General features: G+C 38.9%; 1 protein-coding gene across 5 annotated transcripts in view; it reads left to right on the top strand.

Annotated features, from left to right (window-relative positions):
* tex2l (testis expressed 2, like) overlaps positions 1-21,655 on the top strand; it is a 49,367-nt gene that overhangs the window by 22,782 nt on the left and 4,930 nt on the right. For 4 of the 5 annotated variants that reach the window (XM_073918376.1, XM_068218667.2, XM_021472514.3 and 1 more), the window contains 4 exons: positions 299-398; positions 9,310-9,442; positions 9,990-10,124; positions 19,093-19,305. In XM_073918376.1, the coding sequence (XP_073774477.1) occupies positions 299-398; positions 9,310-9,442; positions 9,990-10,124; positions 19,093-19,305 (581 nt within the window). Of the gene's footprint in view, positions 1-298; positions 399-9,309; positions 9,443-9,989; positions 11,940-16,331; positions 17,206-19,092; positions 19,306-21,655 lie in introns of those variants that run through there. The other variant, XR_012387948.1, reaches the window with a different exon arrangement.

Below are 21,655 nucleotides of genomic sequence, written 5' to 3'. Positions count from 1 at the left end.
TACAACAATTTCTCAAAAATATCTCTCATTATTCTGCTATTAAGTATAACAGAAACACATTTGTTAATCCTAATTTACCTAAACGAGAACAAGTTTAGTCACATTAACATCTGACTTTTTTTTAAAATGGTTATGTGCCTTTTTATACAGTGTATGTAAACTTCTGGTTTCAACTGTATTTTAGCCAATGACAACCTTTTTCCCCACATAATTACTTTTTTCTTTCTTTCAATCTTTGTGTTTTTTTTAACTGATATAAATACCTTGTGATGCTAATGTTTACCCTCCTTTACCACAGTTGCCTTACTTCATGGATGAACTGACCCTCACTGAACTGGCCATGGGCTCCAGCCTGCCCCAGATAACAGGAACATCTCTACCACAGGTCAACAGCAGAGGTGAGTGCGGGACTCCTAAGAGCCTCTTATGAAAAAGCAGATTAGATCATTCATCCGTCATGACTGCTTGAGAGAGCGTGTGTGTGTTATTATGCTGCTGCACTGAGCAGTGGATGAGATGTTATTATCCTTCAGTAATCTCAGGGATCAAAGGAGCAAAATAACGTCACATCGCTCTCCTCTGCGAATTTGTCTGCGAGTGTGTGCGCACGTGTGTGTTTACGCACTCAGCTGTATGGTCAAATGCTCACTGTGAAGCATATGTGCGATGTATTATCCCCATGAGAAGTGAAGTTATTATTGTGTGAGGCACCGCGTGCGTCTTTTACTCTCCGGCTCATAATCTGCGGATGTTATGTAACCTGTAATGGCTTTTGACAGAGTCAGTTTCTCTCGCTTAGCTTTCATCTCATTTATGGATTTATAATTTGTGCTGGTAGAATTGTGGGTGTTGTATTGTGTTATAATTGCATTTCTTTTATCCATGAATATATGATATCATTTTAAGCTTGACTTTTGACATAAAGATGGATGGCATTTAGAGTCTCTGTATTTGTAACTATATTTGTTATGAATACTTAATTTTTTTTGGTAAAATTTACATATCATTTTTAAGCAAGTACATATCCACATTGTGTACATGCCAGAAAATGATGTCCTGATCTTAGCCCGCTTAGCAACTGTAAGCCTTTAATAATGTTTTATAATTTGCAATGTTTTATAAATATGGGTGACCCGCTGTTTGTCTTTGCGACATTACATCACAAATATGTACACAGAATACACATTCTGTTGTCAAAGGCTTATCATTTATGCAAGGAGGATAAAAGTAAGGAGCTGCAGATGGAGGATCATTACCTTTTATCACAGCAGCTGGATTCAATGATGGATAGTAAAAGAACTAAGGAGCTTTAATTTTTGTGTTATGATAAAAACAAACCTTTTATGAAAATCAAAAGTTATGCCAATTAGAGATTATACTGTGCAGTTTTTATGTCAAAATGTAATGCTAATACACTACCTGACAAAATTAAGTTTTGACTATTCAAGTTTTAGGAACAACAAATAACAACTTGTCTTCTAGTGGATCATTTGGTATCAAAAGTGGCTAATATAAGGGGCAAAGGCCTCTAGAATATGCTTATTTTACCTAAATAAAATATGATCAAGCCTTGATTTTTGATTATTTAATTAGGTCAGAAAGATTTGACTTTTCTTTTGCCAAAGTCTTGTCACTTTACAGAAATAATGTACAGCATAGAATATAAAGTCAGGGTGCAGTGGAAAAAGAATTAATGGTAACACTTTACAATAAGGTTTCTTAGTTAATGCATTTACTAACATGAACTAATCATGAACAACACATGTACAACATTTACTAATGCATTATTAACATCCAAGTCCATGCTTGTTAACATTACTTAATGCACCATGAGTTAACATGAACTACAGTAACAATGAACTACTGTATTTCCATTAACTAACGTTAACTAACATGAACCAATACAGCCGTAAATGTATTGTTCAATGTTTGTTTATGTTAGTAAATGCATTAATTAACATTAACTAATGAACCTTATTGTAAAGTTTGACCGAATTAATATTGTGTATGACTCCCATGAGCTTGGATGACTGCATCCATACATCTCTGCAATGACTCAAATTGTTAATCATTAAGGTCATATGGAATGGCAAAAAAAAAAAAAAGCGATCTTGCAGGACTCCCAGAGTTCATCAAGATTCTTTGAATTCCTCTTCAATACCTCCTCCTTTATCTTACCCCAGACATGCTCAATATTGTTCATGTCTGGTGACTGGTCTGGCCAATCCTGGAGCACCTTGACCTTTTTTGCTTTCAGGAACTTTAATGTGGAGGCTGAAGTATGAGAAGGAGCGCTATCCTGCTGAAGAATTTGCTCTCTCCTGTGGGTTGTAATGTAAAGTGCAGCATAAATGTCTTGATACCTGTGGCTGTTGATGTTGCCATCCACTCTGTAGATCTCTCACACGCCCCAATACTGAATGTAACCCCAAACCATGATTTTTTTCTTCACCAAACTTGACTGATTTCTGTGAGAATCTTGGGTCCATGTGGGTTCCAGTTCAGGATGCAGTTCAACAGATGATTCATCGAAAAAATGTACCTTCTGCCACTTTATCAAATGATCAACTAAAAGTCAAGTTATTATTTGTTGCTCTTATAACTGGGATCGATGACAAGACTTTTGTTATGTAGTGTACATACACTAAATGTACACACAACAATTTCATAACAAAGTAGAACTATAATAATTTGCATGGTTTGATGTTGTATAAACTTAACATAATCACAGCTATTTTCATTGTTATATTTTTTCCTCTCAGTTGGTCAGATCAAAAGTGACAGAAATGTGTCTTGGTCTTTAGTAAAAAAAAATGTAGAATCTCAAAGTATCCACACCGCAAAAAAGAGCATTCTTCACGCAGCAAAACATTAGATTGATCCGTGTTGAGGAGACGCACACAGACACAGGGCCCTATCATACACCCGGTGCAATGTGGCGCAAGGCGCGGCGCAATAGTCTTTTGCTAGTTTCAGCTTGGCGCAAGAGTCGTTTTAAGGCGTTGCGCAACGCTGTTTAAATATGAAATGCATTAGCGCTCATTTGTGCGCCCATAGGCATTCTGGTCTAAAAAGGAAGGCGTTCTGAGGCGCACTGCTGGCACGTTGCTATTTTGAGAAACTATAATAGATTTTTCATTAGACCAAAACAAACCCAGTCTAAACTCCGGCGCAGAGTTGCGCCTCGCTTACGCACTGCTTAATACGCAAAAGAGAGCAATAGGCAAATATCTTTACATATGAAAAAATTAAAATATTAAGGATATATATAGGATATATTAAGAATAGATATAGGATATGAATATAAAGGATTAAAATATTACAAAACATATTATTTTCTAGCCTATATAAATATGAAAAAACACTGCTTTTATGTCTTCTTCATCTTGGGAGGCTTTTTCAGTTTATTCATAACAATTTGCTTTTGTATAATGTTATTATTATTAGCAGTATTATTTATTATATCGATATTTATATTTGTTTTATTAAAAACAAGCTTAGATTTGCCTATACCTGTCAGGTTTTAGACCATATGGGGCACAACATGTGTTTTAGGATATAACTCAGGTTTTTGAGCACAATTTGCTATTATTATTCATTTATTCGTTTGCTGGAAATTAGAACTGAATTTAGAAATAGTTTTGAAACGAATATTTGCGCTTAACAAACAAAATTATTTATTTATTTATAATTGATGTCTATGCGTAAAGGGTTCCCTATCCAAGAGCGAAAGTGAAAGTAGATCTATTATCTCTCATTCTCACGCAGTAGATGCTCTGTTTAACAGTTTTCTGTTAAAAAAACTGTCAACTGTTAACTGTTTGCTAGTGAAATGCTCATTTTTTCCACTTAGACTTACTTTGCGTCCTGTAAATAGCGAATGCGCTCTTGACGCGACACAACTGGCTCTTAAACGGAATGGGAGATGAGATTCTAATAGGTTTATTCTCAAAACACACCTATAACTCATTAAGAAAGTAAACTCAACCCTTTTAGAACATGCGCCAGGGCGTAAAGCAAATTTTCCCGCCCTTAAATTTGCAAAAATGGGTTCTGACACTCCCTGAAAGTGTTAGCGCCCTGCGTTTTGCGCTCTGTGCATGGACCGTCAAAATAGCCCTTAGATTTACTACAATGGCACATTCCAAACAGAGATGGCGACAAAAAGCTATAGACTACAGCTTTAATATAGCAAATTAAAAACCTGGAAGGAAGCTGCCTTGATGACAAACTCTCTTATATGGAAAATAAGAGACATTGTTTTATTTATGATAATCATTTACTAAACACTGTGCTTTCAAAGTAGTGCAAGAATTGTTTAAAATACCTCTAGGGTAGTTCTGGTTAATGTGATTTAAAAATGTGATTTAGTGGGACATTGTTGGTTTTCTTGAGAGAGGGTGTGTGAGTTATTATGCTGCTGCACTGAGCAGTGGATGAGATGTTATTATCCTTCTGTTATCTCAGACACAAACTATAGGTCTCTAACTGTAGTATGTTAATGGGTTAAACAGCAGTGCAGAGTAGCTACCCAATGGTCTTGGGTTTATGGAGCGTATGCTGTAAGGTGCTCTGACTGGGGACTTGGTTGTTCTACTGGGGGTCTATGTGGGCATCATCAGTGATAGCTGGATGGGTGTGACTGGAAGAAATTTGAATATCTGTTATTAGATTTCTGTAAGGTTTGTCCATAATAAACACTACGTTTGAGCATAAGGATGTCCAACACGTCCATTGTGTAAGGCACCAGGATAAACTAGGCAAAAGTTTGAAGATCAGCCCAAGCAAATTGCAATGGTCCACTTGGAATATCTGGCAGAACCTTATGTTAGGGATTTTTAACTCTCACCTCCAGAGGGGCTTTGACCAGATCCCAAGGAGGGTTGGAGACATTGAAACTAAGTGCAACCCACAAACGCGGTAGTGGACATCGGAATAAAGGATGCTGAACAGGATGCCGATCAAGCTGAAGGGGTCATATTAAGCCTGGTTGACTTTTGTGATTCCCAAGGTAGCTAATAGGTGCCATCAGACCAAGTGTGCTACAGCCTGGGTGGTCACAGAGGCAATTTTTCATTGAGAAAGCACAGCAGAAGTTAACTTTCCATCACCTAAGTTGAAGTCACTGAGGTAGTCTACAAACTCTACAGTGACATGTGCTCCACTGCAGTAGTGGTCCCCATTTTTAAGAAGGGGGACTTGAATGTGTTTCACTACAGGGGATCAGACTTCTCAGCCTCTCAGTCTAGGCCAGGTAATGGAGAGAAGAATCTGGCCAATAGTAGAAAACTTGGAGAAGGGTTTGACAATGTATCTCATGGAATTTTTGGGGGATTGTTCTGGAAGTGTGGGGTATAAGGGTCTCTGTTGAGGGTTCTCCAGTCTCTGTATGTATGAGTTTGGTTCACATTGCCGCCAATGGTTAAGACTTGTCGGTACATGTTGAACTCTGACAGTGCTGCCTATTATCTGTGATTCCGTATAATGTTTTTATAGAAAGAATCTCTAGGGGCAGCTTGGGGCTAGAAGGGTTCTGGTTTGAGGACCGCAGGCTTTTAGCTATTTGCAGAAAATGTTTGCTTCATCGAACCTGGACCTACTACATGCACTGGCATGGCTTGCTGTCAAACAGTATTTAAAACAAGTGGGATGAGAATCAACCCCCTCAAGTCCAAGTAGGGATGCTCATTTCGGTTAATTTTGCTAACCGACAACCGCCGCCCATTAATCGGTTATTAATGGTTAACTGGTTAGATTACTATTAATTTTATATTAAACAAATTGACGTGTCTATTTTGTGTCCGACACATTAAATATTGCATAAAATACTGATTTATTTTATATGCTAGCATATTAATAACAGAACATAACAACAAAGCATTTTCACATACCTGCAGTGTTTAGCACAGAAGAGCAGAATAATCTAAATAAAATGAATAAAACAAATAGGACTGCCCTAAATTATTTTCCACTTAAATAATTAATTTATATTGCAAATCGTAAACACTGACTGATTCTTTTTAATAACCGACATTGACTGTTTTTTTTTCCAATCATATTTTTTTCTTCCGTCAAATAAAAATAGCTGACTTCCTCAAATTGCTTGCTCCATGGAAAATATGCATTTATTTAATGCCCCGCTGTTATTATTATAAATCACAAAACCTTTTACATTTTTAATAGAAATTATTATTTTAAAGATTATGTCTTGCTATGGTTTCCTCTCTCTCCCTCGCGGTTAAGTGTGCGCGCTGCGAGATGAAAAAACAACAATGTGCGCATATGTAGACTTTTTGTAAACAGTTTTGTTGTCTAAATATGATATTGCATTAATGTGCATACATGCTTTATAAGCTGTAAATAAAAGGTAAAGCCTATTTGTTGCGTTTATGACGCAGATCCAGGTCAACATCAGCTGAAATGGCATCAGGGCCGAAAAGGCGCACCTCACTGTATGTTGACAAGGAAAAAAGAAGAGATGAAGCGCGGTCCTCTTATGAAACGACTGAATCAGCTGGGTATCGATTGTGCAAAAGTGTTGCTGTCCGTGTTATTACAATTTTTATATTTAATACTATTGTGAATTTCAAGATTTGTACATTCATACAGCTCTGGATAACTTAAAACAGCGATTAGACCTTCAGAGCGGTGTTAATGCGTCCTGAAGTAAAGCGAAACGGCTATAAACTCCAGCAAGATATAGTGATTATATGCAGAGCCATATACCTTTATCTATAAATAAAGTATAACTATAGAAACTGTGTTCATCTTAACTGAAAGCTTCGTCGAGTTTGCTGGCCTCACGCATCGCGCACCTGTCAGTCAGTCAGCCAGCACGTAAGGCCAACAGATAGCGCACAGCACTATATATGGTTACAGAAAAGTTTGCGCTGTTATAATTCACTTACCTTTTAATACGTTTTGGTGCGATTATAATCCGCTGTTAAAAACAACAACAATGACTGAATGTTTTGAAAGGGTAATGTAGCCGTGGATGGATGCATTTTGGTCCCCGCCATTAAAGAATGAATGTAGCGGAAACCAAGCTCTTTAAAAGTTCTCTGTAGTTGTCTTGACAACACAAACTGCTGCTCTGGGATGAGCCGGGTGCAAAAGATGCCCCTCTTAACGCAAAGGCGCATTCAGTCGGTCCCTTATGCAGCCAAACTAAAACTAAAAATATATAAAATAATATTTTTAATCGTTTAACTGATAGCATTAATCGGTTACAAACGCACCCTTTCGGTTAACGGTTAATCGATTATTTTGAGCATCCCTAAGTCCAAGGTTATGGTGCTTGACTGAAAAAAAGGGCAAATGCCATCTTCAGGTTGGAGGAGAGTCCTAAAAGTATCTTGGTATCATGGTGGAGTTCAAGTATGTTGTGGTCTTGTTCACAAGTGAGCGAAGGACAGAACATGAGATTGACAGATGAATCGATGCAGCGGCAGCAATAATGTGGTCAATGTACTGGTCATGACTGAAAAGACAAGATCTCAAGATCTGTTTTGAATGCCTCTTGGACACCTAACCAGGGAGGTGTTCCAGCCTTGTCTCACACGGAGGATGCACCAGGGAAGACCCTGGACACACTGGAGAGGGTTCACTGGAAGGATTGTCTCTGGCTAATTTATTCAGTGACTGTTATATATTTTATATCTATGTATGCCTATATTAAACTAGACAAACATTTAATGAATTTTTACCAAATACTATTGTAATGTTGGTGTAACGGCTTACTTTTATTCCACTGAAAAAAACTATATAAATACATCAGATGTGTCAGGAGTCTGCCACTTTGGTCTTGTTAATTCTTATTCTGGTGGCAGAGTCCAGACACTAGTCCTGTCTGGTCTAGTATGTTGTGCTTGGCTCGAGTTTTCCCGGGTCGAGCACTCATATTTCTTTCCATTTCTGTCCTTGTCATTGTATTAGTGCCATCTTGGCGAGGTCTGGCTGTGCTCTGGATACATGCTCTTGTTCTGGTGTGTTTGTTATTTTATTCGCGGCATGGTGTTTTCATTCTCAGTGCTCCAGTCAAGTTGGTTTTGGTTGGTGCTGAGAATAGAAACATGCATGCATGTGCCTGTGTCTTGTGTTCAGTCTATTAGTTGAGTTGTGTTTCATGCACATTCGGCTAGTGAGTTCTCCCACTGGCTGCCTGTTTTAGTCCTGTTTTTTTTTTTTTTACGTGAGCACATGACTTGTGTTGTTTCTTTGTGTCATGTGGTCCTGTCTATTGTCTAGTCCCATCCTTCTTGTTAACCCAGTATTAGTTTATTTTTTTCATCTGTTTGTTAGCCAATTATTTCACCTTTTTAGTCTACTCATGTGCCAGTTCATCAGATGACATTATTCAGTTGTGTATTGTCATGTTCTGTCCAGCTCTGATTCCTGCCAACCTGCCCAGTCATGTTTGTTTGTTTGTTTGTTTATTTGTTTTGTTAATGTTTTCCCTCTCATTGTTAGTGATGGGCAAAGCGAGGCTTTATGAAACACTGAAAGAGTCGAAACAAATGTGTTAAAGCTTAAAATTGTTTTGAAACCCTACTCTATAGGGACACTTAGTATAACTTTTATGTATTGCACTGGAATAACTTCAGCAAAGAACAGTTGAGCACATTGAGGTACTTGATACCACTTTCCTAAATATCATGCAGGGATTGTGGGTTTGAATCCAGGCTGATACAGATATTTTGAAATGCTTAATATTAGTTTGAAATGCTTTGTTCTTGTATTGTTTTGTTTCAACATTGGTCTGACATCCGAATAAACACTAGGCTATGTGACATTTTTTTTCTGACTGTTCTGTCAGGTCTCGAAACACTTCTGAAACAATCAATGCTTTGAATCGCTTTAGTCACCTGACCAGGTGTTTCGAAACACTTTAGTCATGTGACCTGGGTGTTTCGGGTCATGCTTTGATGCAGTGTTTCGAAACACATGGCTTCAGGATCTCGACACTGTCGAAATGTCAGTTTCATGTCAGCTATCCCTATCTCATGGTTGTTTTTGTTACCTTTTATTTTATTTTCATAACAAAAACACGTAATGTTTACTGCACTTAAGTCATTGCTCCCTTTCTGAAACTGATTGGATGGTTATTTCCCTGTTATAGATGCACTCTTAAAAATGAAGGTTCCAAGAAACAAAACTTTTTTAGCATGACATAATAAAACCATTCTGGGTTCCACAAAAAAACTTTCAGCAGAGAGCCATTATACTGACAAACCTTTATCTCCCACTATTCCCACTTAGTGTATGCTATCTTCTAACAACTGATGGCAAAAATGTATTTTTGTGTGACAGGTCTTTGGTTGCATTTGGAGATGGAGTACACAGGAGCGCTTCAGATGACTTTAGAGACCAAAATCAACCTTTCTAAACTTGGGAAAGATGGAATCCTTGAGGCAGAAACAGAACTGGAGGCCTTCAGTGTGTTGTAAGTTTCTTGAAAATAAAGTAGCTTCTGAATTTAGACCACAAATCATGTCATTATCTCGTATACATCTACTCACAGAATAGCCTATTCAATGTCTATAATCTACAGTTTATGTTATAGTTCATAAATTACCATTTTGGGTAGCCGGACAGAAATCACAAGCAAATGTTAACAATACAATATCAGACAAAGGACTACACAAAACACAGGAGTATAAATACACAAGACCTAATGACCTGAATACAAGCAGGGGGTGAGAGACAATTGGAACTAATGATTATCAAGAAAGGGTGGGAAACAGAACAAAGGAGTCACATGATATAAACAGAAAGCGCACGGAACATGGAACATGGGAAAGATCACATGACATAAACACAGCACACCAGACTCGTGACACCGTGAGAGACACGAAAATATATAATACAAAATAACACCATCCTCAAACTTTACACAGTTTTTAACATTTTATACTGTAAAATAGTGTTTTTAGTTGTATGTGATTATGAGATATGAATTTGATGAGGTCTTGGCTGGATGTGTTGTGCAGCAGCAGGTCCAGGCTCTCAGTTCTGGCTGACAGTGATGAGGAGTCCTCCAGTGCAGGATCCTCAGATGAAGAGGACGTTTCATCTGCAGACACTCAAGGAGCTCTAACTGATAAGACTCTAACTGGTGTTGATGGGTAATTATTATCAATTGAACAAATCACACATTTCATCAACAAAACATATATTAGCAATATAAGCCAGAAATGTTGTTCTGACAAATTAAATATCAACATTTTGGATCAATTATTAAAGTGATACGTTATCCAAAAACAGAAATTACCTCATTTATTTTTCCTCATGTGGTTTTACACCTTTATGAGTTTCTTTCTACTGTTGAAATTGAGATGAGAATGAAGAAGGTATAAAACCTGTAACCATTGACTTCTATTGTAGGACAATAAATACTACTGTAATCAATGGGTGACAGCAACCAGCATTTTTCAAAATATCTTCTTTTGTGTTCAGCAGAAGAAAGAAACTCAAATAGGTTTTGAACAAGTGAAGGGTGAGTAAATCATAACAGAATTTTCCCTTTTAGGTGAACAATCCCTTTAACCACAAATTAACCTCAATAACTAAAACAAGGATAAAGCAGTCTCCACACTAAAACTGAATTAATAATGGCACAGAACAATGATACTGTTGGAGTGACAATTTTCCAGACTCTGACATTTTTTCCGAGCTGATGAACAATAAAAAAATCACTGACAGCATATAAGAATCTATTTGACTCTAAAGGAATAGTCCATGCACAAATGACAATGACCCCATTATTTACACCCTAAAGCCATTCTCAGTGTATATGACGTTCTTCTTTCAAACAGAACAGTCAGAGTAGTTAAATGTTATCCTGGCTCTTCCATGCTGTATAATGGTGTTTAATAGTGGCTCTTTTTTGAAGCTTCCAAAAGCACATAAATCCATCTTTACACTAATCTATATGCCACCATGGTTTTAACATTTAATTTACTTCATTGGTTTCCTTATCCTATTGCAGTATCCAATAGAGTCACACAAATTTGCATGAACTACAGCACAGTTTACGTGAGAACTTTTTAAGCCAAATAATGAAAACTTTTTATGCGTTTTGCCTGTTTGTTTACACAATGTCATTTTTGTGACTAAAAATAGGTAAATCTTAAAAACGGGTTTTTAAAGATCTTGAATATGTCATCGTTGTGTCGGTGTAAACACCCAAAATCTAAGATACTGATGGCACATGCTCACTTTCCTTCAGGTATACATATAGTAAGCATTTTTGTAGATTTTCACGAATGTGTAAATGCAGCCTGATCTCACTATTTTTAGGAACTATCTTACCCTTTGTCAGTTTATCACAGGAATTCTGTCTTGCAAAAATGTATGATTTTTAAAAGGAGGCATGGTACAAACCCCATCCCTAAACCCAGCCATCATTTGAGAATGAGCAAATAATACTAAATTATATGAATGAGATTGTATGAATTCAATAAATCATATTAGCCACTAAATCAGAAGCATCCAAATTCCCATGAGATATCGTTGGTAAATGTAGATTATTTTGAAAATGTCATCATGTAAACTGTCACACTGTTCAAAGAAGACGTGGGGACCCAAATTCAAGCGACAGTTTATTTACAACACAGAAGTGACATAAACAGAATAATGAGAAGCTGACTGGCTGGAAGTCAGATGATCACAAGAAGTAGATGAAGGAGCAAATAGTTCTCCGTCAACAGAGCGAATCAAATGTTTATAGGAGAGAACTTCACTCCCCGTCAACAGAGCGAATCAAATGTTCATCAGAGAGAACCTCAATCGCCGTCAACAGAGCGAATCAAAGTTCATAGGAGAGAACTTCACTCCCCGTCAACAGAGCGAATCAAATGTTCATCGGAGAGAACCTCAATCGCCGTCAACAGAGCGAATCAAAGTTCATTGGAGATGACTTCAACCAGCGCACAACACCAGCGAACTCATAGGGGAGAGCCTGACAGAGATACAAAGACAAGTAAGGACACCAAACTGACAAAGTGAGACAGAAACGCTGAACATTCTGGTGCATCTGGATTAATTGCCGTTTGAAAAACAGGCTTTACTTTAGATACATGAAACACGGGATGAATTCTCCTGTACGCTGGAGGTAATTTGAGGCGGATTGCCACAGGACTAATGATTTTAGTGACAGTAAAAGGGCCAATAAATTTGGGAGCTAACTTATTACAAATGGTGCGGAGAGGAATGTTCTTAGATAAAAGCCACACTTTTTGACCGACAATGTAAACGGGAGGCTTAGACCGGTGGCGATTGGCTTTAGCCTTAGTGCGCACCCTCACCTGGAGGAGGGTCTGTCTGGCCCTGTTCCAAGAGCGGCGGCACCTCTGGACAAAGGAGTGAACGGAGGGAACTGCGACTTCGGATTCCAGACTGGGAAAAACTGGTGGCTGGTAACCTAGACTACACTGAAACGGAGAAAGGCCCGTAGCCGACACTGGTAACGAATTATGTGCGTACTCCACCCACGAAAGTTGCTGACTCCAAGAGGAAGGATTCTGCGAGACCAAACATCGCAATGTGCGCTCAAGATCCTGATTGGCTCTCTTGGTCTGACCGTTACTCTGGGGATAAAAACCAGAAGAAAGACTAACAGTAGCCCCCAATAAACGACAGAATTCTCTCCAGAATTCAGAGACGAACTGAGGCCCCCTGTCCGAAACCACGTCTGTCGAGAGGCTATGAATGCGAAAGACGTGATCAATGACAGCAACCGCTGTCTCTCTGGCTGACAGTAATTTGGGCAGAGGGACAAAATGAGCAGCCTTCGAGAACCTGTCCACCACGGTTAAAACCACTGTGTTGCCGTTAGAAGATGGAAGACCCGTAACAAAATCTAGCGAGATGTGTGACCAGGGTCTTGAAGGCACTGACAGCGGTTGAAGGAGTCCAGCAGTTGGATGATTGGAAGACTTAGAAGCGGCACAGACAGAGCAAGCCAAAACAAAATCGCGCACATCACGAGCCATTACTGGCCACCAGAATCTTTGTTTAATAACGAATAATGTGCGACTCATCCCCGGATGACAGGCTACTTTGGAGGAATGACCCCACCGGATAACGTCGGACCGTAGATCCTCTGGCACAAATAATCGACTCGGCAGGCATCTGATCGGGGGTGTTACCCCATCCAGGGCTGTGCGGACCCGCGACTCGATTTCCCAAGAAATATTCGCCACAAAAACCCTCTGCGGAAGCACCTGATCTGGAGATGACGTAAGATCCGAGCGATCAAAAAGACGTGATAACGCATCAGGCTTGATGTTCTTAGAACCTGGTCTGTACGAGATTGAAAAAATAAATCGTCCAAAAAATAATGCCCACCGAGCCTGCCTAGAGTTTAGTCTTTTGGCGGATTTGATGTATTCAAGATTTTTATGATCGATCCAAATGATAAAAGGCACCCCAGAACCTTCTAACCAATGTCGCCACTCCTCCAACACAAGCTTTACGGCCAGCAACTCTCGATTACCAATGTCGTAATTTCTTTCTGCAGCAGATAAGCGATGTGAAAAATACACGCAGGGATGGATCTTGCCGTCCAAGGCAGAGCGCTGGGACAGGATAGCTCCGACCCTGACCTCGGACGCATCGACCTCCACCACAAACTGCCGAGAAGTGTTTTTTTTTGGAGGAGGTCAAGTTAGTCAGAGGTGCGGCGAGCTGGCTGAAATTGCAAATAAAACGCCGGTAAAAATTGGTATTTCCAGAAACCTCTGCAGGGCCTTACGGGAATCTGGGGTTGGCCAATTTACCACAGCCAGAATCTTCTCTGGATCCATGCGCATCCCCTCGACCGACACGATATGCCCCAAAAACTGAACTGACTGTGCATGAAAAACGCATTTCTCCGCCTTGACATAAAGCCCATTCTCTAACAGCCTCTGCAACACTCGCCTGATGTGCTGAACGTGTTCCTGGAGAGAGTGAGAAAAAATCAGAATGTCATCCAGGTAGACATAGATAAACTGATCTATCATATCTCTCAACACGTCATTGACGAGTGCCTGAAAAACAGCCGGAGCGTTAGAAAGGCCGAAGGGCAGAACGCAGTACTCAAAATGCCCTCTAGGGGTGTTAAAAGCTGTTTTCCACTCATCGCCGGGTCTTATGCGAACCAAATGATAAGCATTGCGGAAATCTAATTTAGTGAAAAGGTTTGCCCCCTGCAGGCGCTCGAAGGCTGAAGACATCAGAGGCAAAGGATACGTATTCTTAACCGTGATGCTGTTAAGCCCTCGATAGTCAATGTACGGATGAAGAGAACCATCCTTTTTCACAAAAAAAAAAATCCTGCCCCCGCCGGTGAAGAAGACGGGCGGATGATCTTGGCTGCTAGAGAATCAGAAATATATTTCTCCATAGCCTCCCTCTCTGGAACAGACAGCGAATATAACTTGTCCTTAGGCGGAGACGTACCTGGCAATAAGTCTACAGCATAGTCATAGGGGCAGTGAGGGGGTAGAGAAGCAGCCCGAGACTTACTGAACACTCTCTTCAGGTCATGGTACTCATGGGGCACGTTTGATAGATCCACCTGCTCCTCCTGAAACACAGAACAAGGAACATTAGAACAAGCAGACAATAAACAAGATTCATGACAGCTCTCACTCCAAGAAAAAACTGCATTATGCCCCCAATTAATGTGAGGTTTATGTAACATTAACCACGGATGTCCCAGAATGACAGAAGTATCAGTGGTGTCAGTGAGAAAAAATGTAATGAGTTGTGTTTGATTTCCAGAAGTAATGAGTTTTATGGGAGCAGTAATGTGTGTGATATTTGGAAGGGACAGTCCACTAAGGGCGTGCACCGCTATAGGTAAAGAAAGAGGAGAAACAGGCATGTTCAGACTGTTCGCTAATTTAGAATCAATAAAATTCCCCTCGGCTCCGGAATCGATGAGGGCGTGGCATGTGTGAGGAATGGAATTAAAACACAGTTTGATAAGTAAGGAAGTCATATTAGGTGAGTTCTTTTTGGGCATAATTTCACCCACCAATAAACTCTTACCCATAGATGGCTTATTATTTTTGGCCGGACAAAAAGCCACAAAATGACCCCCAACTCCACAGTACATACACAACCCCCCAGTACGTCGACGACGTCTCTCCTCCGAAGAAAGACAAAACCTTCCCATCTGCATGGTTTCGGGCTCCGGCTCAGGGGGCGTTGCCTCTTGAACACAGGACTGCGAAGCCAAACGCTGAAGGCGGGGCTCCTTGTGAAATCCTCTGCGTTGAAGACGATTGTTCACTCTTACCGCCAGATTGATAAGGCCTTCAAACGTTTTAGGCAACTACAACGCGTAGATCTCATCCTTAATGTGCTCCGCTAGACCATGAAAAAACATGTCCCACTGCGCCTCGCTGGAAACTCGATGGAATAGTCCACGACACTCTGATCTCCCTGACGGAGCTCTGCCAGCTTTCTGGACGCCTCTCTGCCTGAAGCCGCTTGATCAAAAACCACCTTGAGTTCGTCCGAAAATGCTTTGAAGGTGTTACAACAAGGATTCTTGTTCTCCCATACCGTAGTTCTCCATAATGCCGCCTTACCTGTGAGCAGATTAATCAAAAATGCCACCTTGCTCTGCTCGCTGGGAAAAGATGAAGGCTGGAGAGCGATATACAGTGAGCATTTAGCTAGGAAGGCTCGGCATAGATGGGGTTCGCCCGCGTAACTCTGCGGCGGAGGTAGTCGTGGTTCGCTGGAGCGGCTTTCACTGACGACTGGACTGGCTGGTGGATCAACGAGAGGAAGCGGCAGAGCGGATCCGGCAGCAAGAGCCGAGCTGAGACGAAGGACTTGGGTGGTGAGTTCGGAGACTTGGTTTACCAGAGCTTGAATGGCTTGGCTGATAACTTTCATTTGCTGATCCTGATGATCTAAGCGAGCGGCGCTGCGGGACAGGATCTCCTGAATCTCCGATGTGCTTGCTGGGTCCATAATGGTCAGTTCGTTCTGTCACACTGTTCAAAGAAGACATGGGGACCCAAATGCAAGCAACAGTTTATTAACAACACAGAAGTGACAAAAACAGAACAATGAGAAGCTGGCTGGGTGGAAGTCAGATGATCACAAAAAGTAGATGAAGGAGCAAATAGTTCTCCGTCAACAGAGTGAATCAAATGTTCATAGGAGAGAACTTCACTCCCCGTCAACAGAGCGAATTAAATGTTCATCGGAGAGAACTTCACTCCCCGTCAACAGAGCGAATCAAATGTTCATAGGAGAGAACCTCAATCGCAGTCAACAGAGCGAATCAAAGTTCATCGGAGATAACTTCAACCAGCGCACAACACCAGCGAACTCAACGGGGAGAGCCTGACAGAGATACAAAGACAAGTGAGGACAACAAACTGACAAGGTGAGACAGGAATGCTGAACATTTATAGCCACATTAATGCGCTACACCTGGAGCACTGATAATCAGCTGAGCGGTACTAGGCGACCGATGACCATGATCATGTGACCGCCCAGATGTTGACATAAAAACAACAACACTGACAGCCACGTGACTCTCAACAACTTTAATCATAAGGTAAACACAAATCAAAAGTTTCCATCTGGAGCTCCTCTATGGGATTCGACACTTGTTCCATCTGGCTCGTGCTTCTCCGCACTCGTCACAGTTACCAAGTCGACCAATCACAGAGCTTGTAGGAAGCGTCATTTGTAGTTAAATTTTTTGAGAAGTGCGCATCAGCGTTGGTATCAGCGTTGGCAAGGGTTAGGCAAATGTGCGAAGGCTTCACCGGAGAATACGCACACGCTTGACGCAAAAGTATAAATCAGCCATACTTTTATTTAAAAAGAGAGGTCACAATTTTCACATATTTTTATTTGCAGCAGTCTGTTTGTTACATACTATACAATATTTGTTTTAAAAGCTCTTTCTTTATGAGGGATTTAACAGACTCAATCAGGGGTGCATTTCCCAAACAACGACATAACCTGCAGCTGAACTATCATAGTCCGATGCATTCTTTGGGGAAAGAACAATGTAGTGACGAGTGTTTCCCCAAACGTAGTTTCTCTGTCACCGATCCATCGTCTAAACCACGTTAGTTATAACGTAAAGTACCCATAATGATGCTCGAAACAAGACGGTAACACCTTCTTTAGAGAAAAACCCCATTATTTCTTTGTGCAAATGATATTGTTTTACATGCACACATTAAAAAAAATAAATCCAAAATTAGTTTTGGTAAAAACATGCATTTAAATGTATGTAAACAGCACATATAAGACCTTCGTCTACTTTAAAAATATTGAGAATATTCTATATTTTATTCTAAAAAATAGAATCACTTTAAAAAGCTAACACATTCTAATATCAAATATAAATCATATAAATAAATAAATAACAAGGCAATTTTTTTTAAGAAATTAAATTTAATATTTATTAGGAAATGAAAAAAATACTTTAAATATTAATGATGATTATTAATAATATTATTATTATTATTATTGTTGTTGTTATTATTATTATTTAGTAGGATATTGTTTTTTTTTTTGAAAAGTCTACTTTTACAATTTGACACATGCAAACCACTGCAGAAATTTTCTAACCAACAAGCTGATGTAATGTACAGTACAGATGGATTTCTTAATAAATAACCTACTATAAATTTAAACGATTAATGTATGCTATGTTTTTTGTTTTCACAAGCTATGGAGATGTAACATAAATTATATTCATGCCTAACTGCACAGAATATACTTTTAATAGTTGCAAAGTAATCTAAGATTTAAATGTAGTATCTACTCTTGCTTTCTTCCTGGGTGAATCAGCGTTTTTAAATAAATAAATGATTAAACAATTAGGGCAATTTGCAATTTGGAAATGTCTTTTCATTATTGTTAAAGAGACAGAACATATGAATATTAGAGCTATATGATTAAATTGTTAAAAGGTTGCAATCTGCAAATAGAGTAATAAATTTTGTAAGTAACTTTCAGCATTTAAAAATACAGGTTGTTTCAGAGGCAGTTGATATACCAATATGAGGTATTTGTCAATGAATTGTGCATTTCAAACATTCGTTCCAAAAGGCTGATTCATCCAGTAATAAAACAAGTGAAGTCTATCTGGGGTTCATTTCCGAAAACCATTGTTAGCCATCTGAAGTCGCAAGTTGCATTGTTCGTCGATTTGGCTTTTCCCAAATCCATTATTTTAATGAACATTCGTGAACTGCGTTGCAAACTTGTATGCTTGCGACTACACCTCTAGAGCTGTAGTTAGAAACATAGTTTCTGGCTGTGTTCTATTCCAATTGCCCTATTCACTTAGAACATTCTGACATTTAAACTTGAATATATATATTAAAAAAAAACATTAAAATCATCTCTCTTAGGTGTAATTTGCTTTTAAAGTATTTTTACAGTTCAGTTTTAGCGATCTTTATATTTACAATTGCGCTCCCTTCGCAGTGCACTTTGAAAACATTGCAAACATTGCAAAAGCAGAATTAGTATGAAAGGAATTCAGACAAATCGTGTCCTTCATTAAAATTATTCATTCTCTTAAAAACCTTTCTGTGTTGCATGGAGACAGCATCTTTATAGAGTTCTGTTTGGAAACATTTTCATAGGCAAAGCAGAGCAAAGGTAGACACTGTTCTGGGTTTAAAATAGGAATCACCTCTTTAACTTCTTGCGTATTGAATTAAATGAATATGACTTTTGCAAATGTGATGGGAAAACAGCACTCTTGTTTATGAGGCTGTTCTTAATATCTGAGGCACAGATATTTATTTATTTGTCTCATATCTTGAGTCAATCTGAATCGACGATGATTTTCAAGATCTTTTACTGTTCATGATGTTTGAAGGAGGATGAGAGTCAAACCCAGCATTTATTGTTATTGTTTAAATGTATAGAAAAGAGCCCCCTAAATGTAAAGAAAAGAGTCCCCATCTCCCAGTCAAAGGAGTAATAAACAACATCAATTTTGGGTGAATCATGGCTAAAAACACAATCTCTGTGTCTTCCATGAGACAATTGTTGCTGCCTGAAGTAAATCAAGGCCATCTAATAAAATATTGACTTTGCTTTCCACAGGGCTGCAGCCGGAGGCAGCACAAGCAGGCGGATTTTAAAATTCGTCGACAAGATTGCCAAGTCGAAGTATTTCCAGAAGGCCACAGAAAACGAGTACATAAAAAAGAAGATCGAAGAAATGTCCAACACTCCTCTGCTGCTTGCGGTGGAAGTGCAGGAGCTCTCAGGAACCCTCGTCGTCAACATTCCTCCTCCCCCTACTGACAGAATATGGTACGAGCTGTTCTCACAAAGATCTGAGCACACGCTGTTAACGTTGCATTAGGGACCGAAGCTTTGCATAAGCTTACACGATGTTTGGAAAGATTATTCAGAGCAATCTTGCTTCTAAAAGTTTGGTGTCAGACGCTCTTGAAGGTTTAGCTTCGTCTTAATTAAATTTCAATTTGGGTTTTAGGGATTAGAGTCACACTGTCAACAGGCTGTGCTTGATGAGTTCAGAGATGTTATCATGCCGATCAGAAGATTTTTTTTATACATGTTTCAGGTAAAGAAACGAGGAGCAGAATTTTGAAGCATCTTTTTATTTTGAAAAGAGATGTTATTATGTAAATAAAATACTATTTTGTATATAAGTAATAGTAAATAATATATATATATTTAAATAAAATATATACTTAACTAAAACCTGAAAGCAATGCTTCAGCATAGTTAATTGCAATAGAAAATTGGTTAATATGTAAATGTGTATGTAAAAAGGTGTAAATATAATTGAACTTATATGTGCTTTTTTGGCATGCTTGGACAGGACCTAAGACATATGTTATTTACACAGTACATAATTTTGTAATTACATGTGTTGTCCTTTAAATATGATGTGTACACACAAGCATTTGTGGTAGATAAAATATGTATATTTACTATTTATAATAATACACAGTTAGGTCCATAAATTTTTGGACAACATCACAATTCTAACATTTTGGCTGTACACACCAACACTATGGATCTGAAACTAAACGAACAGGATGTGCTTTAACTGAAGACTGTCAGCTTTAATTTGAGAGTATTTACGTCCAAGTCAGGTAATTGCTGTAGGAATTACAACAACTTGCATATGTGCCTCCTACTTGTTAAGGAACCAAATGTAATTGGACAGAATAATAATCATAAATCTAATTTTCACTTTTTAATATTTGGTTGCAAATCCTTTGCAGTCTATTACAGTCTGGAACACAGAGACATCACTAGAAACTAGGTTTAATTCCTGGTGGTGATCTGCCAGGCCTCTACAGCAACCGTCTTCATCTTCTGCTTGTTCTCGGGTCATTTTCCCTTCAGTTTTGTTGGACTCAGGTCAGGTGATTGAGTTGGCCATTGCATAACATTACACTTCTTTCCCTTCAAAAACTCTTTGGTTGCTTTTGCAGTATGCTTTGGGTCATTCTCCAACTTCACTGTGAAGCGCCGTCCAATGATTTTGTAAGCATTTGACTTATATGAGTAGACAATATTGCCTTGAACACTAAAATACATACAATACATAAATACATACATAAATACATACAAGAAATAAATAAACACAAGAGAACCAGTTCCATTGATAGCCATACGTGCCCACACCATGTCACTACTACCACCATGCTTCACTGCTTACAATCATGAGCAGTTCTTTTTCTTCTCCATACTCTTTTCTTCTCATCAAGCTGATCTTGATCTCATCTGTCCATAGGATGTTGTTCCAGCACTGTGAGGGCTTTGACTTCGTTTACATGGACATCAGTAATCAAATTATTCGCTTTATTCTAATTGAGAATAATAAGATTAAGGTGTTTACATGAGTTGCTTTTTGAGTGTTACTTTCATGATCCTGTTTTACATGTTATAGCAATAATTCGATTAACGTCATTGCATCACCGTCCTATCGGCTTTTCTTCCGGAGTTTCATGGAATTTCGGGTGTTGCATTTTTAATTTGTTGACTTGCGTTTTGCACTTTCACTTTCATTCACAAACATTTCATGCATGCCTTATGAACTGCTGGAAGAGTGTTGTTTTAATGGAAGTACATACCACATGCTGAATACAAGAAAAAAAACCTCTCATATTACGATGCAGTTGTTTGTTGTCTGCACTGACTGAGTAGGTGCAGAGAGTGTCAATCAGCCGTGTGTGTTTCAAGCAGTGTGTGTGTGTGTGTCATACATGACGGTAGTAATTTGATTAAGATGTTTACATGTCTGTAATGCACTTTAATAATGCGACTAAAATCGGCATACTCCACACATCTTTATCCGATTTCTCTTTAGTTCGATAATGACCTTCATCTGATTAAATTAATCGAAAATCGCTGTTTAAATGGTTAACTCTTAATCAGAGTATTGTCTTAATTGCATTTAAATTTAATTATTGCTGTCCATGTTAACATAGTCTTTTAAAGAACTATAATCTGGCCTTTCCTCCTTTTGAGGCCCACCAATGGTTTACATCTTGTGATGAACCCTCTGTTATTCACTCTGGTGAAGTCTTCTCTTGATTGTTGACTCTGACACACATACACTTACCCCCTGGAGAGTGTTCTTAATCTGGCCAACTGTTGTGAAGGGTGTTTTCTTCACCAGGGA

This window comes from Danio rerio, chromosome 12 (assembly GCF_049306965.1).
Source record: "Danio rerio strain Tuebingen ecotype United States chromosome 12, GRCz12tu, whole genome shotgun sequence".
Classification (NCBI taxonomy): domain Eukaryota; kingdom Metazoa; phylum Chordata; class Actinopteri; order Cypriniformes; family Danionidae; genus Danio; species Danio rerio.
The sequence above is the reverse complement of the archived record's forward strand: the minus strand, read 5'-3'. Positions and strand labels throughout refer to the sequence as shown.